Consider the following 24,634-nt stretch of genomic DNA (forward strand, 5'->3'; position numbering starts at 1 on the left):
CATAACGTGACACTTTTTCAAGATGGCCACACTTCTTCATTACAAAAAGGAATAAACCTCAGCCAATTTCTAAAGACTGGTGACATCCAGTGGAAGTGGTAGGAACTGCAAATAAGTATCTTAGAATTCTGGTTTCCCAACCAGTTTTGCCTGCTACATAAGTTATGTTATACTCACAGACATGATTCAAACAGTTTTAGAAACTCTGAGTGTTTTCTATCCGAATCTACTAATAATATGCATATCTTATATTCTGGTGATGAGTAGCAAGAAGTTGAATTTGGGCACGCTATTTATCCAAAAGTGAAAATGCTGCCCCCGATCCCGAAGTTTTAATGTTACTCAGTTCCTTTGGCTTTGATGCCTCATGATTGAGTATTGCTCTGTTCAAGTAGACTGGGATTTTGCTGTGGTCTGATACGGGTGTCAGTGGGCTGACTGTGAACGCTCCGAGACACTTGATGTCAGTGATAAAGTAGTCTAGTAGTCTAAAGTAGTCTACAGTACTACTGCCAAGAGAAGAGCTATAGGTGACTCTACCATTGACTATGTACATACCCAGCGTGCGACAGAGAGGCAGGAGTTTTTGTTGGTTATGCATTTTTGTTGGTTATGTTTTCATAGTTGTGCCTAGGGGGGCATATGGGGGCGGGAATGCTGTCAGCTGCAGGAAGGTGTTTGTCCCCCTGTGTGCTGAGGGTGTCAGGTTCTTGTCCGGTTCTGGCATTTAGGTCTCCACAGACTAGTACATGTCCCTGGGTCTGGAAATGATTGATTTCCCCCTCCAGGATGGAGAAACTGTCTTCATTAAAGTCTGGGGATTCTAGTGGGTGGATATACAGTGGGGCAAAAAAGTATTTAGTCAGCCACCAATTGTGCAAGTTCTCCCACTTAAAAAGATGAGAGAGGCCTGTAATTTTCGTCATAGGTACACTTCAACTATGACAGACAAAATGAGAAAGAAAATCCAGAAAATCACATTGTAGGATTTTTTATGAATTTATTTGCAAATTATGGTGGAAAATAAGTATTTGGTCACCTACAAACAAGCAAGATTTCTGGCTCTCACAGACCTGTAACTTCTTCTTTAAGAGGCTCCTCTGTCCTCCACTCGTTACAACAAACAACAAAAAATATCTAGTTAACAGAAGAAAGGAAGACAAAATAAGGACAAAAGAAGGACAGAAGAAAAAGGAAAAGAAAGAGGACAACAAAGTGAAACAGTCAGCACTTCTATTGCAACTTTGTATTTCGTCGTCCTAACGTAGTCTACACTGCTATCTGCCCAGCAGCTAGCCAGCTAGCAAACGTCCACCGTCTACCGAATAGCAGCACTGTAGAAACTATTACACTCAACTGAACGACTTGATTAGTGTAGTGTTAGCTAGCTACATAGTTGTCTTTGCTGTCTTCGTATCCAAGATAATTGTGTAGTTTAGAGCGTGTAGTCTTAGAGTGATTATCTTAATTTACCGAGGTTAGCTAGCCAGCTATTTGTCGTCCTTAACGTAGGAGACACTGCTAGCTAGCCAACAGCTAGCCAACGTCTACTGAATAGAACTTCCGCACTCAACAACCCGGTCGCATTCCGCTTCGCTCCACAGGTAGTATCACATTTTTCATTTCATTTCATTACAGCACAACGGTTTGATTTGTTTGATCGTAGCTAGCTACATAGCTAGCTACATAGCCGTCTGTGTATCAAAGATAATTGTGTAGTCTAGAGCGATTTTCTAGGTTAGCTAGCCAGCTATTGTCGTTCTTTTAACGCAACGTAACGTAATCAACACTGCTAGCTAGCCAGCTAGCCCCCGAATAGCAGCACTGTAGAAACTACTACACTCAACGGAACGACTTGATTAGTGTAGTGTCAACAACGCAGCCACTGTCAGCTAGCCTACAAAGTCAACAACGCAGCCACTGCCAGCTAGCCTACTTCAGCAGTACTGTATCATTTTTTAATAATTTTAGTCAATAAGATTCTTGCTACGTAAGCTTAACTTTCTGAACATTCGAGACGTGTAGTCCACTTGTCATTCCAATCTCCTTGCATTAGCGTAGCCTCTTCTGTAGCCTGTCAACTATGTGTCTGTCTATCCCTGTTCTCTCCTCTCTGCACAGACCATACAAACGCTCCACACCGCGTGGCCGCTGCCACCCTAATCTGGTGGTCCCAGCGCGCACGACCCACGTGGAGTTCCAGGTCTCCGGTAGCCTCTGGAACTGCCGATCTGCAGCCAACAAGGCAGAGTTCATCTCAGCCTATGCCTCCCTCCAGTCCCTCGACTTCTTGGCACTGACAGAAACATGGATCACCACAGATAACACTGCTACTCCTACTGCTCTCTCTTCGTCCGCCCACGTGTTCTCGCACACCCCGAGAGCTTCTGGTCAGCGGGGTGGTGGCATAGGGATCCTTATCTCTCCCATGTGGTCATTCTCTCTTTCTCCCCTTACCCATCTGTCTATCGCCTCCTTTGAATTTCATGCTGTCACAGTTACCAGCCCTTTCAAGCTTAACATCCTTATCATTTATCGCCCTCCAGGTCCCCTCGGAGAGTTCATCAATGAGCTTGATGCCTTGATAAGCTCCTTTCCTGAGGACGGCTCACCTCTCACAGTTCTGGGCGACTTTAACCTCCCCACGTCTACCTTTGACTCATTCCTCTCTGCCTCCTTCTTTCCACTCCTCTCCTCTTTTGACCTCACCCTCTCACCTTCCCCCTACTCACAAGGCAGGCAATACGCTCGACCTCATCTTTACTAGATGCTGTTCTTCCACTAACCTCATTGCAACTCCCCTCCAAGTCTCCGACCACTACCTTGTATCCTTTTCCCTCTCGCTCTCATCCAACACTTCCCACACTGCCCCTACTCGGATGGTATCGCGCCGTCCCAACCTTCGCTCTCTCTCCCCCGCTACTCTCTCCTCTTCCATCCTATCATCTCTTCCCTCTGCTCAAACCTTCTCCAACCTATCTCCTGATTCTGCCTCCTCAACCCTCCTCTCCTCCCTTTCTGCATCCTTTGACTCTCTATGTCCCCTATCTTCCAGGCCGGCTCGGTCCTCCCCTCCCGCTCCGTGGCTTGACGACTCAATGCGAGCTCACAGAACAGGGCTCCGGAAGGCCGAGCGGAAATGGAGGAAAACTCGCCTCCCTGCGGACCTGGCATCCTTTCACTCCCTCCTCTCTACATTTTCCTCCTCTGTCTCTGCTGCTAAAGCCACTTTCTACCACTCTAAATTCCAAGCATCTGCCTCTAACCCTAGGAAGCTCTTTGCCACATTCTCCTCCCTCCTGAATCCTCCTCCCCCTCCCCCCTCCTCCCTCTCTGCAGATGACTTCGTCAACCATTTTGAAAAGAAGATCGACGACATCCGATCCTCGTTTGCTAAGTCAAACAACACCGCTGGTTCTGCTCACACTGCCCTACCCTGTGCTCTGACCTCTTTCTCCCCTCTCTCTCCAGATGAAATCTCGCGTCTTGTGACGGCCGGCCGCCCAACAACCTGCCCGCTCGACCCTATCCCCTCCTCTCTTCTCCAGACCATTTCCGGAGACCTTCTCCCTTACCTCACCTCGCTCATCAACTTATCCCTGACCGCTGGCTACGTCCCTTCCGTCTTCAAGAGAGCGAGAGTTGCACCCCTTCTGAAAAAACCTACACTCGATCCCTCCGATGTCAACAACTACAGACCAGTATCCCTTCTTTCTTTTCTCTCCAAAACTCTTGAACGTGCCGTCCTTGGTCAGCTCTCCCGCTATCTCTCTCAGAATGACCTTCTTGATCCAAATCAGTCAGGTTTCAAGACTAGTCATTCAACTGAGACTGCTCTTCTCTGTATCACGGAGGCGCTCCGCACCGCTAAAGCTAACTCTCTCTCCTCTGCTCTCATCCTTCTAGACCTATCGGCTGCCTTCGATACTGTGAACCATCAGATCCTCCTCTCCACCCTCTCCGAGTTGGGCATCTCCGGCGCGGCCCACGCTTGGATTGCGTCCTACCTGACAGGTCGCTCCTACCAGGTGGCGTGGCGAGAATCTGTCTCCTCACCACGCGCTCTCACCACTGGTGTCCCCAGGGCTCTGTTCTAGGCCCTCTCCTATTCTCGCTATACACCAAGTCACTTGGCTCTGTCATAACCTCACATGGTCTCTCCTATCATTGCTATGCAGACGACACACAATTAATCTTCTCCTTTCCCCCTTCTGATGACCAGGTGGCGAATCGCATCTCTGCATGTCTGGCAGACATATCAGTGTGGATGACGGATCACCACCTCAAGCTGAACTTCGGCAAGACGGAGCTGCTCTTCCTCCCGGGGAAGGACTGCCCGTTCCATGATCTCGCCATCACGGTTGACAACTCCATTGTGTCCTCCTCCCAGAGCGCTAAGAACCTTGGCGTGATCCTGGACAACAAACTGTCGTTCTCAACTAACATCAAGGCGGTGGCCCGTTCCTGTAGGTTCATGCTCTACAACATCCGCAGAGTACGACCCTGCCTCACACAGGAAGCGGCGCAGGTCCTAATCCAGGCACTTGTCATCTCCCGTCTGGATTACTGCAACTCGCTGTTGGCTGGGCTCCCTGCCTGTGCCATTAAACCCCTACAACTCATCCAGAACGCCGCAGCCCGTCTAGTGTTCAACCTTCCCAAGTTCTCTCACGTCACCCCGCTCCTCCGCTCTCTCCACTGGCTTCCAGTTGAAGCTCGCATCCGCTACAAGACCATGGTGCTTGCCTACGGAGCTGTGAGGGGAACGGCACCTCAGTACCTCCAGGCTCTGATCAGGCCCTACACCCAAATAAGGGCACTGCGTTCATCCACCTCTGGCCTGCTCGCCTCCCTACCACTGAGGAAGTACAGTTCCCGCTCAGCTCAGTCAAAACTGTTCGCTGCTCTGGCTCCCCAATGGTGGAACAAACTCCCTCACGACGCCAGGACAGCGGAGTCAATCACCACCTTCCGGAGACACCTGAAACCCCACCTCTTTAAGGAATACCTAGGATAGGATAAAGTAATCCTTCTCACCCCCCTTAAAATATTTAGATGCACTATTGTAAAGTGGTTGTTCCACTGGATGTCATAAGGTGAATGCACCAATTTGTAAGTCGCTCTGGATAAGAGCGTCTGCTAAATGACTTAAATGTAAATGTAAATGTTACCTGTATTAATGGCACCTGTTTGAACTTGTTATCAGTATAAAAGACACCTGTCCACAACCTCAAACAGTCACACTCCAAACTCCACTATGGCCAAGATGTCAACATAACATGTCCCTGATTTAACATGTCCCTGATTTAATATGTCCCTGATTTAGTATGTCCCTGATTTAACATGTCCCTGATTTAACATGTCCCTGATTTAACATGTCCCTGATTTAGTATGTCCCTGATTTAACATGTCCCTGATTTAATATGTCCCTGATTTAACATGTCCCTGATTTAACATGTCCCTGATTTAGTATGTCCCTGATTTAACATGTCCCTGATTTAACATGTCCCTGATTTAGTATGTCCCTGATTTAACATGTCCCTGATTTAGTATGTCCCTGATTTAACATGTCCCTGATTTAGTATGTCCCTGATTTAACATGTCCCTGATTTAACATGTCTCTGATTTAACATGTCCCTGATTTAACATGTCCCTGATTTAGTATGTCCCTGATTTAACATGTCCCTGATTTAACATGTCCCTGATTTAGTATGTCCCTGATTTAACATGTCCCTGATTTAATATGTCCCTGATTTAACATGTCCCTGATTTAACATGTCCCTGATTTAACATGTCCCTGATTTAGTATGTCCCTGGTCTCCCTTTGGTTGCTTCCTCTGACCTCTGACCTCTGACCTGTGTGTTCCCTGCAGGGTCAAGGTCCATGGTGAGATGCAGACAGACCCAGCTGAAGGTTACCATGAGGACGGCGAATGGCACAGAGATAAAGACGGTTATAGGTATGGAACAGACACACACACACGCACGCACGCGCGCACGCACGCACGCACGCACGCACGCACGCACGCACACACACACACACACACACACACACACACACACACACACACACACACACACACTCACATACACACATATACACACAAACACCCACACACACACAAACACACACACACACATAGACACACACACATATACACACACACGCACATACACATACACACACATCCTCTCATTCTATCGTCCTCTTATCCTCTCATCCTGTCATCCTCTCATCCTCTCATCCTGTTATACTCTCATCCTCTCATCCTGTTATCCTCTCATCCTCTCATTCTCTCATCCTCTCATCCTGTTATCCTCTCATCCTGTTATCCTCTCATCCTGTTATCCTCTCATCCTCTCATTCTCTCATCCTGTTATTCACTCATCCTCTCATCCTCTCATATTCTCAACCTGTCATCCTCTCATCCTTTCATCCTCTCATCCTGTTATCCTCACATCCTCTCATTCTCTCATCTTGTTATCCTCTCATCATGTTATCCTCTCATCCTGTTATCCTCTCATCCTGTTATCCTCTCATCCTCTCATCCTGTTATCCTCTCATCCTGCTATCCTCTCATCCTGTTATCCTCTCATCCTCTCATCTTGTTATACTCTCATCCTGTTATCCTCTCATCCTGTTATCCTCTCATCCTGTTATCCTCTCATCCTGTTATCCTCTCATCCTCTCATCCTGTTATCCTCTCATCCTCTCATCCTGTTATCCTCTCATCCTCTCATTCTCTCATCCTGTTATCCTCTCATTCTCTCATCCTGTTAGCCTCACATCCTCTCATCCGCTCATCCTGTTAACCTCTCATCCTGTTATCCTCTCAGCCTGTTATCCTCTCATCCTGTTATCCTCACATCCTCTCATCCTCTCATCCTCTCATCCTGTTATCCTCTCATCCTGTTATCCTGTTATCCTCTCATCCTGTTATCCTCTCATCCTGTTATCCTCTCATCCTGTTATCCTGTTATCCTCTCATCCTGTTATCCTGTTATCCACTCATCCTGTTATCCTGTTATCCTCTCATCCCCTCATCCTCTCATCCTGTTATCCTCTCATCCTCTCATCCTGTTATCCTCTCATCCTGTTATCCTCTCATCCTGTTATCCTCTCATCCTATTATCCTCTCATCCTCTCATCCTGTTATCCTCTCATCCTGTTATCCTCTCATCCTCTCATCCTGTTATCCTCTCATCCTGTTATCCTCTCATCCTGTTATCCTGTTATCCTCTCATCCTGTTATCCTGTTATCCTCTCATCCTGTTATCCTCTCATTCTCTCATCCTGTTATCCTCTCATCCTGTTATCCTCTCAGCCTGTTATCCTGTTATCCTGTTATCCACTCATCCTGTTATCCTCTCATCCTCTCATCCTGTTATCCTGTTATCCTGTTATCCTCTCATTCTCTCATCCTGTTATCCTCTCATCCTCTCATCCTGTTATCCTCTCATCCTGTTATCCTCTCATCCTCTCATCCTGTTATCCTCTCATCCTGTTATTCTCTCATCCTGTTATCCTCTCATCCTCTCATCCTGTTATCCTTTCATCCTGTTATCCTCTCATCCTGTTATCCTCTCATCCTGTTATCCTCTCATCCTCTCATCCTCTCATCCTGTTATCCTCTCTTCCTGTTATCCTCTCATCCTCTCATCCTCTCATCCTGTTATCCTCTCATCCTGTTATCCTCTCATCTCTCATCCGCTCATCCTCTCATCCTGTTATCCTCTCATCTCTCATCCGCTCATCCTCTCATCCTGTTATCCTCTCATCCTCTCATTCTGTTATCCTCTCATCCTGTTATCCTCTCATCTCTCATCCGCTCATCCTGTTATCCTGTTATCCTCTCATCTCTCATCCTGTTATCCTCTCATCCTGTTATCCTCTCATCCTGTTATCCTGTTATCCTCTCATCCTGTTATCCTCTCATCCTCTCATCCTGTTATCCTCTCATCCTGTTATCTTCTCATCCTGTTATCCTGTTATCCTCTCATCCTGTTATCCTGTTATCCTCTCATCCTGTTATCCTCTCATTCTCTCATCCTGTTATCCTCTCAGCCTGTTATCCTGTTATCCTGTTATCCACTCATCCTGTTATCCTCTCATCCTCTCATCCTGTTATCCTGTTATCCTGTTATCCTCTCATTCTCTCATCCTGTTATCCTCTCATCCTCTCATCCTGTTATCCTCTCATCCTGTTATCCTCTCATCCTCTCATCCTGTTATCCTCTCATCCTGTTATTCTCTCATCCTGTTATCCTCTCATCCTCTCATCCTGTTATCCTTTCATCCTGTTATCCTCTCATCCTGTTATCCTCTCATCCTCTCATCCTCTCATCCTGTTATCCTCTCTTCCTGTTATCCTCTCATCCTCTCATCCTCTCATCCTGTTATCCTCTCATCCTGTTATCCTCTCATCTCTCATCCGCTCATCCTCTCATCCTGTTATCCTCTCATCCTCTCATTCTGTTATCCTCTCATCCTGTTATCCTCTCATCTCTCATCCGCTCATCCTCTCATCCTGTTATCCTCTCATCCTCTCATTCTGTTATCCTCTCATCCTGTTATCCTCTCATCTCTCATCCGCTCATCCTGTTATCCTGTTATCCTCTCATCTCTCATCTGCTCATGCTCTCATCCTGTTATCCTCTCATCTCTCATCCGCTCATCCTGTTATCCTGTTATCCTCTCATCTCTCATCCTGTCATGTGGCCTTTGATGTATCATATATATGCAGATTAGATATCAGGTGAAGAGGGCTCTTCAGACCCACTGTTGTAGCATTCTGAATGCACACACACACACGCACGCACACACACACACACACACACACACACACACACACACACACACACACACACACACACACACACACACACACACACACACACACACACACACACACACACACACACACACACACACACACACACACACACACACACACACACACACACAGTACAGGGCATTCCGGCATATACTACAGTACATTGCTGTTGATGTGTTTTTGAAGTAAAGCCAATTCAGTATGGATGAATAGATGTATTATCAGAATGACATTGTCCCAGAATATGTACAATTGTAAGCAGATTGCCAAAGGCAGTGTGAAGCATTCTGTCCTCATGTAAAGTATGGATTGTCTCAGCACTCTAACAGGAAATTAAGTGAGCTCCCTCGGAGCACAGCTTGCCTGTAGCTGACCAGTGTACTGTTGACTAATCAGAGAACAGGCATTTTATTTTTGACTGAACACTACCGCAATGACAAACACCCGTATGTTTCACTCACTGAACCCCCCCCCCCCCCCTTCTGCCAGTTAAATAAAATAACATCTGTTTTCTTGGCATGACGAAACAATGTCCATATTGGAGATTAAGTGATACATTTTCAATCTCTCTCCCCCTCCCACGCTCTCTCTCTCTCTCTCTCTCTCTCTCTCTCTCTCTCTCTCTCTCTCTCTCTCTCTCTCTCTCTCTCTCTCTCTCCTTCACCCTCTCTCTCTCTATCTCTCTCTCTCTTCTTCTCTCTCTCTCTCCCTCCCCCTCCTCTCTCTCTCTCTCTCTCTCTCTCTCCCTCTCTCTCTCTCTCTCTCTCCCCCTGTCTCTCCCTGTCTCTCCCTGTCCCTCCCTCCCTCCCCCTCCCTCCCTCCCTCCCTCCCTCCCTCCCTCCCTCCCTCCCTCCCTCCCTCCCTCCCTCCCTCCCTCCCTCCCTCCCTCCCTCCCCCTCTCTCTCTCTCTCTCTCTCTCCCTCTCTCTCTCTCTCTCTCCCCCTGTCTCTCCCTGTCTCTCCCTGTCCCTCCCTCCCCTCCCCTCCCTCCCTCCCTCCCTCCCTCCCTCCCTCCCTCCTCCCTCCCTCCCTCTCATCTCATCTCCATCTCTCTCTCAGCAACACATAGCATCCTTGATATCAACTACCTATTTGGAATAATACTAATATATATATTAGTGATTTGATTAATGATCATCTAATCATCTGAATTAGTAGTCATATGTAGTTATTATGTGTTCCTCATGTCTCTCTCTCTCTCTCTCTCTCTCTCTCTCTCTCTCTCTCTCTCTCTCTCTCTCTCTCTCTCTCTCTCTCTCTCTCTCTCTCTCTCTCTCTCTCTCTCTCTATCTCTCTCTCTCCCTCTCTCTCTCTCCCTCTCTCTCTCTACCTGGCTACCATAGAATAAAGAGGAACTCTAGCAGCTCTCCATCTCCTCGACCAAAGAAGAGGAAGAAGAAGAAACGTGCGGTCAGAAGGAGTCGGTCAGTCCACTATCTAGATCAACTTGTTCTGTTTCATTATGGAGGAATGCTCTCCTTTGACCCTCCCTCTCCCTCTCTCTCTCTCTCTCTCTCTCTCTCTCTCTCTCTCTCTCTCTCTCTCTCTCTCTCTCTCTCTCTCTCTCTCTCTCTCTCTCTCTCTCTCTCTCTCTCTCTCTCTCTCCCCCTCGCTCTTGTTTCTTCTCTTTCTGTCCCTCTTTCTGAGCTCTCTCTCCATCCTTCCCTCCCTCTGAGCTGTCTCTCTCTCTCCCCATAACTCCCACAGGTTTGACAGCTCATCTCCCTCCCGCAGAGAGAAGAAGAAGAAGAGTGCGAAAAAACACAAGCGAGACAGGTGTGTTTACATGGTGTGTGTGTGTGTGTGTGTGTGTGTGTGTGTGTGTGTGTGTGTGTGTGTGTGTGTGTGTGTGTGTGTGTGTGTGTGTGTGTGTGTGTGTGTGTGTGTGTGTGTGTGTGTGTGTGTGAGTCATAAGGAAGGAGGAGGGATTTACTAGAGAGATGGACTTCTGTCTCATTAAGTTTTCATGACCGTTCATACTGTAGATTATATATCGAGCCTGTGAGAACCACCGGTTCCACACTAGAAATAGCCAGAGAATGTGGACGTACCCAGACGTGCTTCAGCCTGCTTGCGTAACAGGGAAAAGGGGTCCATCTTACCACAGGACACTTCACAACATAACTGTCCCAGAAAAAGCTGAGATGGAAAATGTAACTCAGAAATACCCAACTCAAGCTATATAGTACAGAGAGAAGGAGAAAGAGAATGGAGAGAGAGAAGGAGAAAGAGAATAGAGAGGAGGAGAAAGAGAATGGAGAGGAGGAGAAAGAGAAGAAGAAAGAGAATAGAGAGAGAGAAGAAGAAAGAGAATGGAGAGAGAGAAGAAGAAAGAGAATAGAGAGAGAGAAGAAGAAAGGGAATGGAGAGAGAGAAGAAGAAAGAGAATAGAGAGAGAAGAAGAAAGAGAATGGAGAGAGAGAAGGAAAAAGATAATAGAGAGAGAGAAGAAGAAAGAGAATAGAGAGAGAGAAGAAGAAAGGGAATGGAGAGAGAGAAGAAGAAAGAGAATAGAGAGAGAAGAAGAAAAGAATGGAGAAGGAGAAGAGAATAGAGAGTGAGAAGAATAAAGAGAATGGAGAGAGAGAAGGAGAAAGAGAATGGAGAGAGAGAAGGAGAAAGAGAATGGAGAGAAGGAGAAAGAGAATGGAGAGAAGGAGAAAGAGAATGGAGAGAGAGAAGGAGAAAGAGAATGGAGAAGGAGAAGAGAATAGAGAGAGAAGGAGAAAGAGAATGGAGAGAGAGAAGGAGAAAGAGAATGGAGAGAGAGAAGGAGAAAGAGAATGGAGAGGAGGAGAAAGAGAATGGAGAGAGAGAAGGAGAAAGAGAATGGAGAGAGAGAAGGAGAAAGAGAATGGAGAGAGAGAAGAAGAAAGAGAAGAAGAAAGAGAATGGAGAGAAGGAGAAAGCGAATGGAGAGAAGGAGAAAGAGAATGGAGAGAAGGAGAAAGCGAATGGAGAGAAGGAGAAAGAGAATGGAGAGAAGGAGAAAGAGAATGGAGAGAAGGAGAAAGCGAATGGAGAGAAGGAGAAAGAGAATGGAGAGAAGGAGAAAGCGAATGGAGAAAAGTAGAAAGAGAATGGAGAGAAGGAGAAAGAGAATGGAGAGAAGGAGAAAGAGAATGGAGAGAGAGAAGAAGAAAAAGAATGGAGAGAAGGAGAAAGCGAATGGAGAGAAGGAGAAAGCGAATGGAGAGAAGGAGAAAGAGAATGGAGAGAAGGAGAAAGAGAATGGAGAGAAGGAGAAAGCGAATGGAGAAAATGGAGAATGGAGAGAAGGAGAAAGAGAATGGAGAGAAGGAGAAAGAGAATGGAAAGAGAATGGAGAGAAGGAGAAAGCGAATGGAGAGAAGGAGAAAGCGAATGGAGAGAAGGAGAAAGCGAATGGAGAGAAGGAGAAAGAGAATGGAGAGAAGGAGAAAGAGAATGGAGAGAAGGAGAAAGAGAATGGAGAGAAGGAGAAAGAGAATGGAGAGAAGGAGAAAGAGAATGGAGAGAAGGAGAAAGAGAATGGAGAGAAGGAGAAAGAGAATGGAGAGAAGGAGAAAGAGAATGGAGAGAAGGAGAAAGCGAATGGAGAGAAGGAGAAAGCGAATGGAGAGAAGGAGAAAGAGAATGGAGAGAAGGAGAAAGAGAATGGAGAGAAGGAGAAAGAGAATGGAGAGAAGGAGAAAGCGAATGGAGAGAAGGAGAAAGAGAATGGAGAGAAGGAGAAAGAGAATGGAGAGAAGGAGAAAGAGAATGGAGAGAAGGAGAAAGCGAATGGAGAGAAGAAGAAAGAGAATGGAGAGAAGGAGAAAGAGAATGGAGAGAAGGAGAAAGAGAGCTCAGCATAGAAAAATACTGCCCAGGAATAGGAAAATGACAATAAGCTATTCTAAAGAGCACATTTTATTTTCTCTCTCTCTCTCTCTCTCTCTCTCTCTCTCTCTCTCTCTCTCTCTCTCTCTCTCTCTCTCTCTCTCTCTCTCTCTCTCTCTCTCTCTCTCTCTCTCTCTCTCTCTCTCTCTCTGTCTCTCTCTCTCTCTCTCTCTCTCTCTCTCTCTCTCTCTCTCTCTCTCTCTCTCTCTCTCTCTCTCTCTCTCTCTGGGGCTAAACTCATTCCTCTAATAACCAAACCTATATGGTAGCTGCAAAACAAGAAAAATGAGCCTCTGACCAAATTGCTGAGCATCACTGTCCCCCACACATCTCCAACACCTCAACCCTCCTCCCACTTCTAAAACCTCCCCTCTTTTGCCTCTCTATCCTCTACTCATATTTCTCCAAAGATCCACTGCATTGCAGGTGTTCTCTATAGATGAATAATGTAAGGTTAAGTAAGGGGAGAACAAGGTGGTGGGTGAGTCCCTAGAGTGGCCTCCCGTGAAACACTCTACTGTCTATGTCTGTTGGGGAATTGGAGGGGTGAGGGGAGCTTTTTTAACAATCCGAGGCATTAGTGCTCCACCACCCACTATGTACAGTAACAACAGCTCAGCAGGTTGAGTTCTCTTTGGCTGGGGCTCCATTTTAAAGGATAGCACTGTATATTTCTCCAATTAGGGGAAAGGAGGGGAGGAGAAGGACGAGAGGGTTAATAAGCAGAACAGTATCAGGGAATGGTCGTGTCTGAGAATGTTGGGAGTCAAATAAACGAGTCCCACTAGAACACAACAAGCCTCTATAGTCCCCATGTTGGGAGTCAAATAAACGAGTCCCACTAGAACACAACAAGCCTCTATAGTCCCCATGTTGGGAGTCAAATAAACGAGTCCCACTAGAACACAACAAGCCTCTATAGTCCCCATGTTGGGAGTCAAATAAACGAGTCCCACTACAACACAACAAGCCTCTATAGTCCCCAGTCTGTTTTATCTGGTAGAACAACAACATTCTGCGTCCCACACTACTTTAGACCAGAGCCCTATTCCCTATATAGTACATTACTTTAGACCAGGTCCCTATTCCCTATATAGTACATTACTTTAGACCAGGTCCCTATTCCCTATATAGTGCACTACTTTAGACCAGGTCCCTATTCCCTATATAGTGCACTACTTTAGACCAGGGCCCCTATTCCCTATATATAGTGCACTACTTTAGACCAGGGCCCTATTCCCTATATATAGTACATTACTTTAGACCAGGGCCATATTCCCTATATAGTACACTACTTTTGACCAAGGCCCATATTCCCTATATAGTGCACTACTTTAGACCAGGGCCCTATTCCCTATATATAGTACACTACTTTAGACCAGGGCCCTATTCCCTATATATAGTGCACTACTTTAGACCAGGGCCCCTATTCCCTATTTAGTGCACTACTTTTGACCAGGGCCCTATTCCCTATATATAGTGCACTACTTTAGACCAGGGCCCTATTCCCTATATATAGTACACTACTTTAGACCAGGGCCCCTATTCCCTATTTAGTGCACTACTTTTGACCAGGGCCCTATTCCCTATATATAGTACACTACTTTAGACCAGGGCCCTATTCCCTATATATAATGCACTACTTTAGACCAGGGCCCTATTCCCTATATATAGTGCACTACTTTAGACCAGGGCCCTATTCCCTATTTAATGCATTACTTTAGACCAGGGCCCTATTCCCTATATATAGTACACTACTTTAGACCAGGGCCCCTATTCCCTATTTAGTGCACTATTTTTGACCAGGGCCCCTATTCCCTATATATAGTACACTACTTTAGACCAGGGCCCTATTCCCTATATATAGTGCACTACTTTAGACCAGGGCCCTATTCCCTATATATAGTGCACTACTTTAGACCAGGGCCCTATTCCCTATATATAGTGCACTACTTTAGACCAGGGCCCCTATTCCCTATTTAGTGCACTACTTTAGACCAGTGCCCTATTCCCTATATAGTACACTACTTTAGACCAGGCCCCTATTCCCTATATATAGTACACTACTTTTTACCAGGGCCCCTACTCCCTATTTAGTGCACTACTTTAGACCAGTGCTCTGTGTATTGTATTATACAGTGTCTTCATAAACTATTAATGCACCTGGACTTAGTCCACATTCTATTGTTACAGCCTGAAATCAAAATGTATTAAATCAATCTTTTTCTCTCAGACACAATACCCCGTAATGACAAAGTAAAAACATGTTGTTGTTGTTTTATGTTAGAAATGTAATAGAGAAACATCTCATTTACATAAGTATTCACACCCCTGAGTCAATACTTTGTAGAAGCACCTTTGACAGCAATTGAGTCTTTCTGGGTAAGTCTCTAAGATCTTTCCACACCTGGATTGAGCAACATTTGGCCATTATTCTTTTCAACAATCTTCAAGCTCTGTCAAATTGGTTGTTGATCATTGCTTGCCAGCCATCTTCAGGTCTTGCCATAGATGTTGAAATAGATTTAAGTCAAAAGGACATAGAACATTTTAATATAGTTTACTGGATGAATAACCAAGACATAATCATTTTTTCCTACATAATATAGTTACAGCAGATCCCCGTATTGTATGGGGACACTTTTAGAAGTGCCATTAGTTAAGGGATTTTTTAAAATCAACAATGACTAATTATGTATACATTTCAATCAGGACTGACTAATCAGAATACTATTATGTTACTGTATAGATATATTAATTTTCTTTTAATCTTAGTACTGAATATAATGTGTGTAAATATAATCAAGAATTAGAACAATGACTGTCTGTTCCTTGGTAGAAATGAATTAACTTATCGTCAGACTGGCTAGAATGCTTATCTACACAGGAGGACCTTGGCTCGGTGATAAATTATATTAAATTGGTGGTAGACGATGTGGGAAGGCTTGAGATACTGCCTTTGTACCAGGGTGGGGGAATAGACGGGACAGTTCGAAAACTAATGACGTCATTTTCAGTTTATAACCCGTGGTAGACTGTATCGTGTTCAGTACTCTCGAGAATAAACGCTGCTGATTGATTTTGAGACTGGTCTCTGTCCATTTTATGCAAATAAGGGTCTTACAAATTCTTAGGAGTGGACAGAGTGTTGAATTGAATTAGTTGAATAAAACATAAAGGAATTTAATTCCCGTAACATATTTAAAACAAAACCTAACTACAGATAGATAGTAACAAATACTGTAACAAAGAGACACACAATAAGTTAGAGGAAAAACAAAAAGAAATGCAGGAACTTACTCAAGAAAGATCAAGTGTATTTAAAAAATATGGGTGAAAATGCACCGAATCATATTTTTTATTTCCAACATAGAAATTTTATCTAAAATAATTTACAGAAACTTGTTAACAAATGACAGAGTCATCCATGATTCACAAAACCATTTTTTTTTTTTTTTGAAAGAGGAAGCTAACTTACTTTAAGTATGTTTTCATTTCAGTCTCCTCCGTCTCCAACTAACTGCAGTTCATTTGTCCGGTTCTTCTTCTTCTATTAATAGTGTAAAAAGAGGGGGAAATAATAGCTATTGTTGGCTGACTAATCACCATGGCAACAGTAGTGTGAACATTCTGTACAGTATGAAGGACTTTGTGTAGTCAGTGTGTAGTCAGTCAAGCGTTATCTGTTTTTAGAGATGTGTTCAGGTCAATCTGAGTTGTGCGTGAGTAACAGAGGTTTCTCTCTCCCTCTCTCTCTCTCTCTCTCTCTCTCTCTCTCTCTCTCTCTCTCTCTCTCTCTCTCTCTCTCTCTCTCTCTCTCTCTCTCTCTCTCTCTGTAGGTCGACATCTGGTCATAGGAGAAAGAGGAGATACAGGTGGGTATGCAGATAAATATGACACATTGTGCACATCATATGTAGCCTTACATTCAGACTCAGTGAATGTAACTAGGCTAATGCTTGTTACATTACACACACAGTATTCATACCCCTTCACTTATTTCACAGCCTGAATTCAAAATGGATTACATAAACAAAATTGTATTTATTAATTTATTTGAAAATGAAAAACAGAAATATCTAAAAAAAAATCACATGCTTTGAAACTCCAAATTGAGCTCAGGTGCATCCAATGTTCTTTTGGTCATCATTGAGAGGTCACGACAACTTGCAGTTCACCTGTGGGCCAATTCAATTGGGGTATTGTGTGTAGATGCGTGAGGGAGAGAAAAAAATGATTTCATCCATTTCGAATTCATGTTGTAGATACAATACAATGTGTAAAAAGTCAATGGTTGATGAATATTTTCCGAAGGCACTGTACCCTTTTGACTTGCTTAATGAAAATACACCACCCTGTTTCCCTTTACAGATCGGGTAGCCCGAAGAACAAACAGAAAGACAAAACCAGAAAGAGGTAAGGATTCCTCTTTAAAAAAAAACACATATAATCCAACCTACAATAATGGACACGTCAGACTGTTAGGTTAGATGTTCCGTAGACTTAACAACCTTACACTCATGGAAATATAGGTCTATATGGATAGGGCCAAATTGAAATGTTTCTAACAGAAGAACCATAAAAAAGCATATGCACGACCATGGTTAAGAAAACACCATGGACATTATGAGGAAATGATCAGACCAAAAGGTGAGGACACATCAGTTCACCTGACACAAGACTGAATCCAAAACTCTGTTGAATTGATGTGAATTTGACATTTCCTGTACTTTACACAACATATTGTCAATAATGAAAATACTCTGGATACATTCAGTAACATAATGAGAATATTCAATGGAATGCTGAAGTAGGTGCAATATAATAAAACACTATGACAAGGGTTTGAGTGAACGGTCTAACTGGTGTTGTTGAGTGAAGGGTCTAACTGGTGTTGCTAAGTGACCAAACACCTCTCCAAACTGTGGGTTTGAGTGAACGGTCTAACTGGTGTTGCTAGGTGACCAAACACCTCCAAACTGTGGGTTTGAGTGAACGGTCTAACTGGTGTTGCTAAGTGACCAGACCCCTCTCCAAACTGTGGGTTTGAGTGAACGGTCTAACTGGTGTTGCTAAGTGACCAGACCCCTCTCAAAACTTTGGGTTTGAGTGAGCGGTCTAACTGTTTTTTTCCAAATGTGCCCTGTATGATACAACATAAAAATACACATTATACACAGCATTTACAGTACCAGTCAGAAGTTTGGACACATCTATATCATTCAAGGGTTTTATTTATTTTTTACTATTTTCTACATTGTAGGATCAGAATATATTTTACTTTCTTCAAATTAGCCACCCTTTGCCTTGATGACAGCTTTGCGTACTCTTGGCATTCTCTCAACCAGCTTCCCCTGGAATGCTTTTCCAGCAGTCTTGAAGGAGTTCCCACTTATTGGCTGCTTTTCCTTCATTCTCCTTCACCTCATTTGGGATGAGGTCGGGTGATTGTGGAGGCCAGGTCATCTGATACAGCACTCCGTCACTCTTCTTCATGGTCAAATATCCCTTACACAGCCTGGAGGTGTGTTGGGTCATTGTCCTGTTGAAAAACAGATTATAGTCCCACTTAGCGCAAACCAGATGGGATGGCATTCTGCAGCGATTCTGCATATCATCCGCATATAGATGAAGTTTAGATTTTTTTTACAGATTGACCAATGGTGTTTATATAAAATCGAACCCTGTGGTACATCTTTATTCACGTCAACAAACTCGGACTTAACCCCATCCAGTCACGATGGCCTGAGTTCTGTCACCAAGATCATGATGAAACCATGAACAGAGCTCAGGCCTTTCAGAGGACAAGTTATTCAATAAAATAACATGATCAACAGAATCAAAAGACAAGTCCACAAACAAAGCAATACATTTCATTTGAGTGTCTAAAGGGTTGACAAGAAAAGCAACGTGGTTGCTGTAATAGTGCTATTACCATGTGACTCGAGGAAAGAGCCTTCAACTGTAAGGTGTTTTTATTTTTTTACCTCTCATAGTTTAGTCATTGAGGAACTGAAGGAAGCACCCTTGTCGTTTTTTGTTTGGAACACAGCCCTGCGTCTGCACCATTACACAATTTCTTCTTTTTTTCTTTTTTTAACCTTTATTTAACTTGGCATGTTAGTTAAGAACAAATTCTTATTTTCAGTGACGGCCTTGGAACAGTGGGTTAACTGCATGTTCAGGGGCAGAACGACAGATTTGTACCTTGTCAGCTCGGGGATTTGAACTTGCAACCTTCCGGTTACTAGTCCAACGCTCTAACCACTAGGCTACCCTGCCGCTCCAATTACTATTGTTGTTTAGGCAATCCAAAAACGGTCCATTATAAATCACAATCTGGTTCAGGTGGGCATCACTTGAAAGCTTCTTCTATTGCCAACATGGCGAGCTATTGCCAACATGGCTAGCTATTGCCAACATGGCTAGCTATTGTCAACATGGCGAGCTATTGCCAACATGGCTAGCTATTGCCAACATGGCTAGCTATTGCCAACATGGCTAGCTATTGCCAACATGGCGAGCTATTGCCAACATGGCGAGCTATTGCCAACATGGCGAGCTATTGCCAACATGGGATTGCCAACTATTGCCAACATGGCGAGCTATTGCCAACATGGCGAGCTATTGCCAACATGGCGAGCTATTGCCAACATGGCTAGCTATTGCCAACATGGCGAGCTATTGCCAACATTGCGAGCTATTGCCAACATGGCTAGCTATTGCCAACATGGCGAGCTATTGCCAACATGGCGAGCTATTGCCAACATGGCTAGCTATTGCCAACATGGCGAGCTATTGCCAACATGGCGAGCTATTGCCAACATGGCTAGCTATTGCCAACATGGCTAGCTATTGCCAACATGGCTAGCTATTGCCAACATGGCGAGCTATTGCCAACATGGCGAGCTATTGCCAACATGGCGAGCTATTGCCAACATGGCGAGCTATTGCCAACATGGCGAGCTATTGCCAACATGGCTAGCTATTGCCAACATGGCGAGCTATTGCCAACATGGCGAGCTATTGCCAACATGGCGAGCTATTGCCAACATGGCGAGCTATTGCCAACATGGCTAGCTATTGCCAACATGGCTAGCTATTGCCAACATGGCTAGCTATTGCCAACATGGCGAGCTAAGTTCTATAATGTGATCTTGCAGTGTTAGTCTTTGTATTTTAGAATGGAGTCCTCATGAGTGCATTCAGGAGTGTGTTCCGTGACGTTCCATTTTCTTCACAATACGACAAACTTAGACGCGTGTCATCTTTGTATCGGTGGCTCAAACATAGCGATCAAAAACATTGATCCTGTAAATGTACATATGTTTTCAAATATGGAAATGTGAAGTGCAGGGTGTGGGTTGCTTGAAATGACATCGATGAGGTATTTAGTATAAAATGCTAATGGCTCATCTTTTTAGAACACCGACTCCTCTCGATTTAATTTACAGCATTTCTCTCACTCAGACAACAACAAATGTGCAAAAGTTTCCCGATTAGTGTGAGGGAAAGGGGGCGTAACAGCTGTCGGTTTAAAACCCAGACAGCGCTGTGAACCATATTGTGATGTATGTCACAAGCTTGAACGTGATATGATCTCAGTCTGTTTCATTGAGCACGGTAACATGCACACAATAATGTCATTATAGACAGATTAATATAATATCTTGTTAAAAAAAAATGATAACATGCTTTGCAAGAAGAACAATAGCCATAATAATCCTGTTTACATGGACATATCTGAAATCAGACTACCTGATGGGATTTTTGATAAATGCAGGAAATCGCCAATCAAAATAAACAGTCCACCACAGTGACCAGTCTACCACAGTGACCAGTCCACCACAGTGACCATTCTACCACAGTGACCAGTCCACCACAGTCACCAGTCCACCACAGTGACCAGTCCACCACAGTCACCAGTCTACCACAGTGACCAGTCCACCACAGTAACCAGTCCACCACAGTGACCAGTCCACCACAGTGACCAGTCCACCACAGTCACCAGTCTACCACAGTGACCAGTCTACCACAGTGACCAGTCCACCACAGTGACCAGTCCACCACAGTGACCAGTCCACCACAGTGACGAGTCCACCACAGTGACCAGTCCACCACAGTGACCAGTCTACCACAGTGACCAGTCTACCACAGTGACCAGTCTACCACAGTGACCATTCTACCACAGTGACCATTCTACCACAGTGACCATTCTACCACAGTGACCAGTCCACCACAGTAACCAGTCCACCACAGTGACCAGTCCACCACAGTGACCAGTCTACCACAGTGACCAGTCCACCACAGTGACCAGTCCACCACAGTCACCAGTCTACCACAGTGACCAGTCCACCACAGTAACCAGTCCACCACAGTGACCAGTCCACCACAGTGACCAGTCTACCACAGTGACCAGTCCACCACAGTGACCATTCTACCACAGTGACCATTCTACCACAGTGACCAGTCCACGACAGTGACCAGTCTACCACAGTGACCATTCTACCACAGTGACCATTCTACCACAGTGACCAGTCCACCACAGTGACCAGTCTACCACAGTGACCATTCTACCACAGTGACCAGTCTACCAAAGTGACCATTCTACCACAGTCACCAGTCTACCACAGTGACCAGTCTACCACAGTGACCAGTCTACCACAGTGACCATTCTACCACAGTGACCATTCTACCACAGTGACCACTCTACCACAGTGACCACTCTACCACAGTGACCAGTCTACCACAGTGATCATGTTATTTACATTTACATTTACATTTAAGTCATTTAGCAGACGCTCTTATCCAGAGCGACTTACAAATTGGTGCATTCACCTTATGACATCCAGTGGGACAGTCACTTAACAATAGTGCATCTAAAACTTAGGGGGGTGGGGTGAGAGGGATTACTTAACCTATCCTAGGTATTCCTTAAAGAGGTGGGGTTTCAGGTGTCTCCGGAAGGTGGTGATTGACTCCGCTGTCCTGGCGTCGTGAGGGAGTTTGTTCCACCATTGGGGGGCCAGGGCAGCGAACAGTTTTGACTGGGCTGAGCGGGAGCTGTACTTCCTCAGTGGTAGGGAGGCGAGCAGGCCAGAGGTGGATGAACGCAGTGCCCTTGTTTGGGTGTAGGGCCTGATCAGAGCCTGGAGGTACTGAGGTGCCGTTCCCCTCACAGCTCCGTAGGCAAGCACCATGGTCTTGTAGCGGATGCGAGCTTCAACTGGAAGCCAGTGGAGAGAACGGAGGAGCGGGGTGACGTGAGAGAACTTGGGAAGGTTGAACACCAGACGGGCTGCGGCGTTCTGGATGAGTTGAAGGGGTTTAATGGCACAGGCAGGGAGCCCAGCCAACAGCGAGTTGCAGTAATCCAGACGGGAGATGACAAGTGCCTGGATTAGGACCTGCGCCGCTTCCTGTGTGAGGCAGGGTCGTACTCTGCGGATGTTGTAGAGCATGAACCTACAGGAACGGGCCACCGCCTTGATGTTAGTTGAGAACGACAGGGTGTTGTCCAGGATCACGCCAAGGTTCTTGGCGCTCTGGGAGGAGGACACAATGGAGTTGTCGACCGTGATGGCGAGATCATGGAACGGGCAGTCCTTCCCCGGGAGGAAGAGCAGCTCCGTCTTGCCGAGGTTCAGCTTGAGGTGGTGATCCGTCATCCACACTGATATGTCTGCCAGACATGCAGAGATGCGATTCTCCACCTGGTCATCAGAAGGGGGAAAGGAGAAGATTAATTGTGTGTCGTCTGCATAGCAATGATAAGAGAGACCATGTGAGGTTATGACAGAGCCAAGTGACTTGGTGTATAGCGAGAATAGGAGAGGGCCAAGAACAGAGCCCTGGGGGACACCAGTGGTGAGAGCGCGTGGTGAGGAGACAGATTCTCGCCACGCCACCTGGTAGGAGCGACCTGTCAGGTAGGACGCAATCCAAGCGTGGGCCGCGCCGGAGATGCCCAACTCGGAGAGGGTGGAGAGGAGGATCTGATGGTTCACAGTATCGAAGGCAGCCGATAGATCTAGAAGGATGAGAGCAGAGGAGAGAGAGTTAGCTTTAGCAGTGCGGAGCGCCTCCGTGATACAGAGGAGAGCAGTCTCAGTTGAATGACTAGTCTTGAAACCTGACTGATTTGGATCAAGAAGGTCATTCAGAGAGAGATAGCGGGAGAGCTGGCCAAGGACGGCACGTTCAAGAGTTTTGGAGAGAAAAGAAAGAAGGGATACTGGTCTGTAATTGTTGACATCGGAGGGATCGAGTGTAGGTTTTTTCAGAAGGGGTGCAACTCTCGCTCTCTTGAAGACGGAAGGGACGTAGCCAACGGTCAGGGATGAGTTGATGAGCGAGGTGAGGTAAGGGAGAAGGTCTCCGGAAATGGTCTGGAGAAGAGAGGAGGGGATAGGGTCAAGCGGGCAGGTTGTTGGGCGGCCGGCTGTCACAAGACGCGAGATTTCATCTGGAGAGAGAGGGGAGAAAGAGGTCAGAGCACAGGGTAGGGCAGTGTGAGCAGAACCAGCGGTGTCGTTTGACTTAGCAAACGAGGATCGGATGTCGTCGACCTTCTTTTCAAAATGGTTGACGAAGTCATCTGCAGAGAGGGAGGAGGGGGAGGGGGCGGAGGATTCAGGAGGGAGGAGAAGGTGGCAAAGAGCTTCCTAGGGTTAGAGGCAGATGCTTGGAATTTAGCGTGGTAGAAAGTGGCTTTAGCAGCAGAGACAGAGGAGGAAAATGTAGAGAGGAGGGAGTGAAAGGATGCCAGGTCCGCAGGGAGGCGAGTTTTCCTCCATTTCCGCTCGGCTGCACGGAGCCCTGTTCTGTGAGCTGCAATGAGTCATCGAGCCACGGAGCGGGAGGGAGGACCGAGCCGGCCTGGAGGATAGGGGACATAGAGAGTCAAGGGATGCAGAGAGGGAGGAGAGGAGGGTTGAGGAGGCAGAATCAGGAGATAGGTGGGAGAAGGTTTGAGCGGAGGGAAGAGATGATAGGATGGAAGAGGAGAGAGTAGCGGGGGATAGAGCGAAGGTTGGGACGGCGCGATACCATCCAGTAGGGGCAGTGTGGGAGGTGTTGGATGAGAGCGAGAGGGAAAAGGATACAAGGCAGTGGTCGGAGACTTGGAGGGGAGTTGCAGTGAGGTTAGTGGAAGAACAGCATCTAGTAAAGATGAGGTCTAGCGTATTGCCTGCCTTGTGAGTAGGGGGAAGGTGAGAGGGTGAGGTCAAAGAGGAGAGGAGTGGAAAGAAGGAGGCAGAGAGGAAAGAGTCAAAGGTAGACGTGGGGAGGTTAAAGTCGCCCAGAACTGTGAGAGGTGAGCCGTCCTCAGGAAAGGAGCTTATCAAGGCATCAAGCTCATTGATGAACTCTCCGAGGGAACCTGGAGGGCGATAAATGATAAGGATGTTAAGCTTGAAAGGGCTAGTAACTGTGACAGCATGGAATTCAAAGGAGCGATAGACAGATGGGTAAGGGGAGAAAAGAGAATGACCACTTGGGAGAGATGAGGATCCCGGTGCCACCACCCCGCTGACCAGACGCTCTCGGGGTGTGCGAGAACACGTGGGCGGACGAAAGAGAGCAGTAGGAGTAGCAGTGTTGTCTGTGGTGATCCATGTTTCCGTCAGTGCCAAGAAGTCGAGGGACTGGAGGGAGGCATAGGCTGAGATGAACTCTGCCTTGTTGACCGCAGATTGGCAGTTCCAGAGGCTACCGGAGACCTGGAACTCCACGTGGGTCGTGCGCGCTGGGACCACCATAGCGTGGCCGCGGCCACGCGGTGTGGAGCGTTTGTATGGTCTGTGCAGAGAGGAGAGAACAGGGATAAACAGACACATAGTTGACAGGCTACAGAAGAGGCTACGCTAATGCAAAGGAGATTGGAATGACAAGTGGACTACACGTCTCGAATGTTCAGAAAGTTAAGCTACGTAGCAA

At 46.0% G+C, this 24,634-nt stretch overlaps 1 protein-coding gene across 4 annotated transcripts in view; it reads left to right on the plus strand.

The window, feature by feature from the left end:
• srrm3 (serine/arginine repetitive matrix 3) overlaps positions 1 to 24,634 on the plus strand; it is a 175,854-nt gene that overhangs the window by 120,353 nt on the left and 30,867 nt on the right. For all 4 annotated transcript variants that reach the window (XR_006835072.1, XM_046329855.1, XM_046329856.1 and 1 more), the window contains exons 4-8: positions 5,874 to 5,960; positions 10,177 to 10,257; positions 10,541 to 10,609; positions 16,534 to 16,569; positions 17,066 to 17,110. Coding sequence is in view for 3 of the 4 variants with exons in the window: in XM_046329855.1 (XP_046185811.1) it covers positions 5,874 to 5,960; positions 10,177 to 10,257; positions 10,541 to 10,609; positions 16,534 to 16,569; positions 17,066 to 17,110 (318 nt within the window). In the remaining variant the exon portion in view is untranslated. The remainder of the gene's footprint in view (positions 1 to 5,873; positions 5,961 to 10,176; positions 10,258 to 10,540; positions 10,610 to 16,533; positions 16,570 to 17,065; positions 17,111 to 24,634) is intronic.

The sequence above is a fragment of the Oncorhynchus gorbuscha genome, linkage group LG02, assembly GCF_021184085.1.
Source record: "Oncorhynchus gorbuscha isolate QuinsamMale2020 ecotype Even-year linkage group LG02, OgorEven_v1.0, whole genome shotgun sequence".
Classification (NCBI taxonomy): domain Eukaryota; kingdom Metazoa; phylum Chordata; class Actinopteri; order Salmoniformes; family Salmonidae; genus Oncorhynchus; species Oncorhynchus gorbuscha.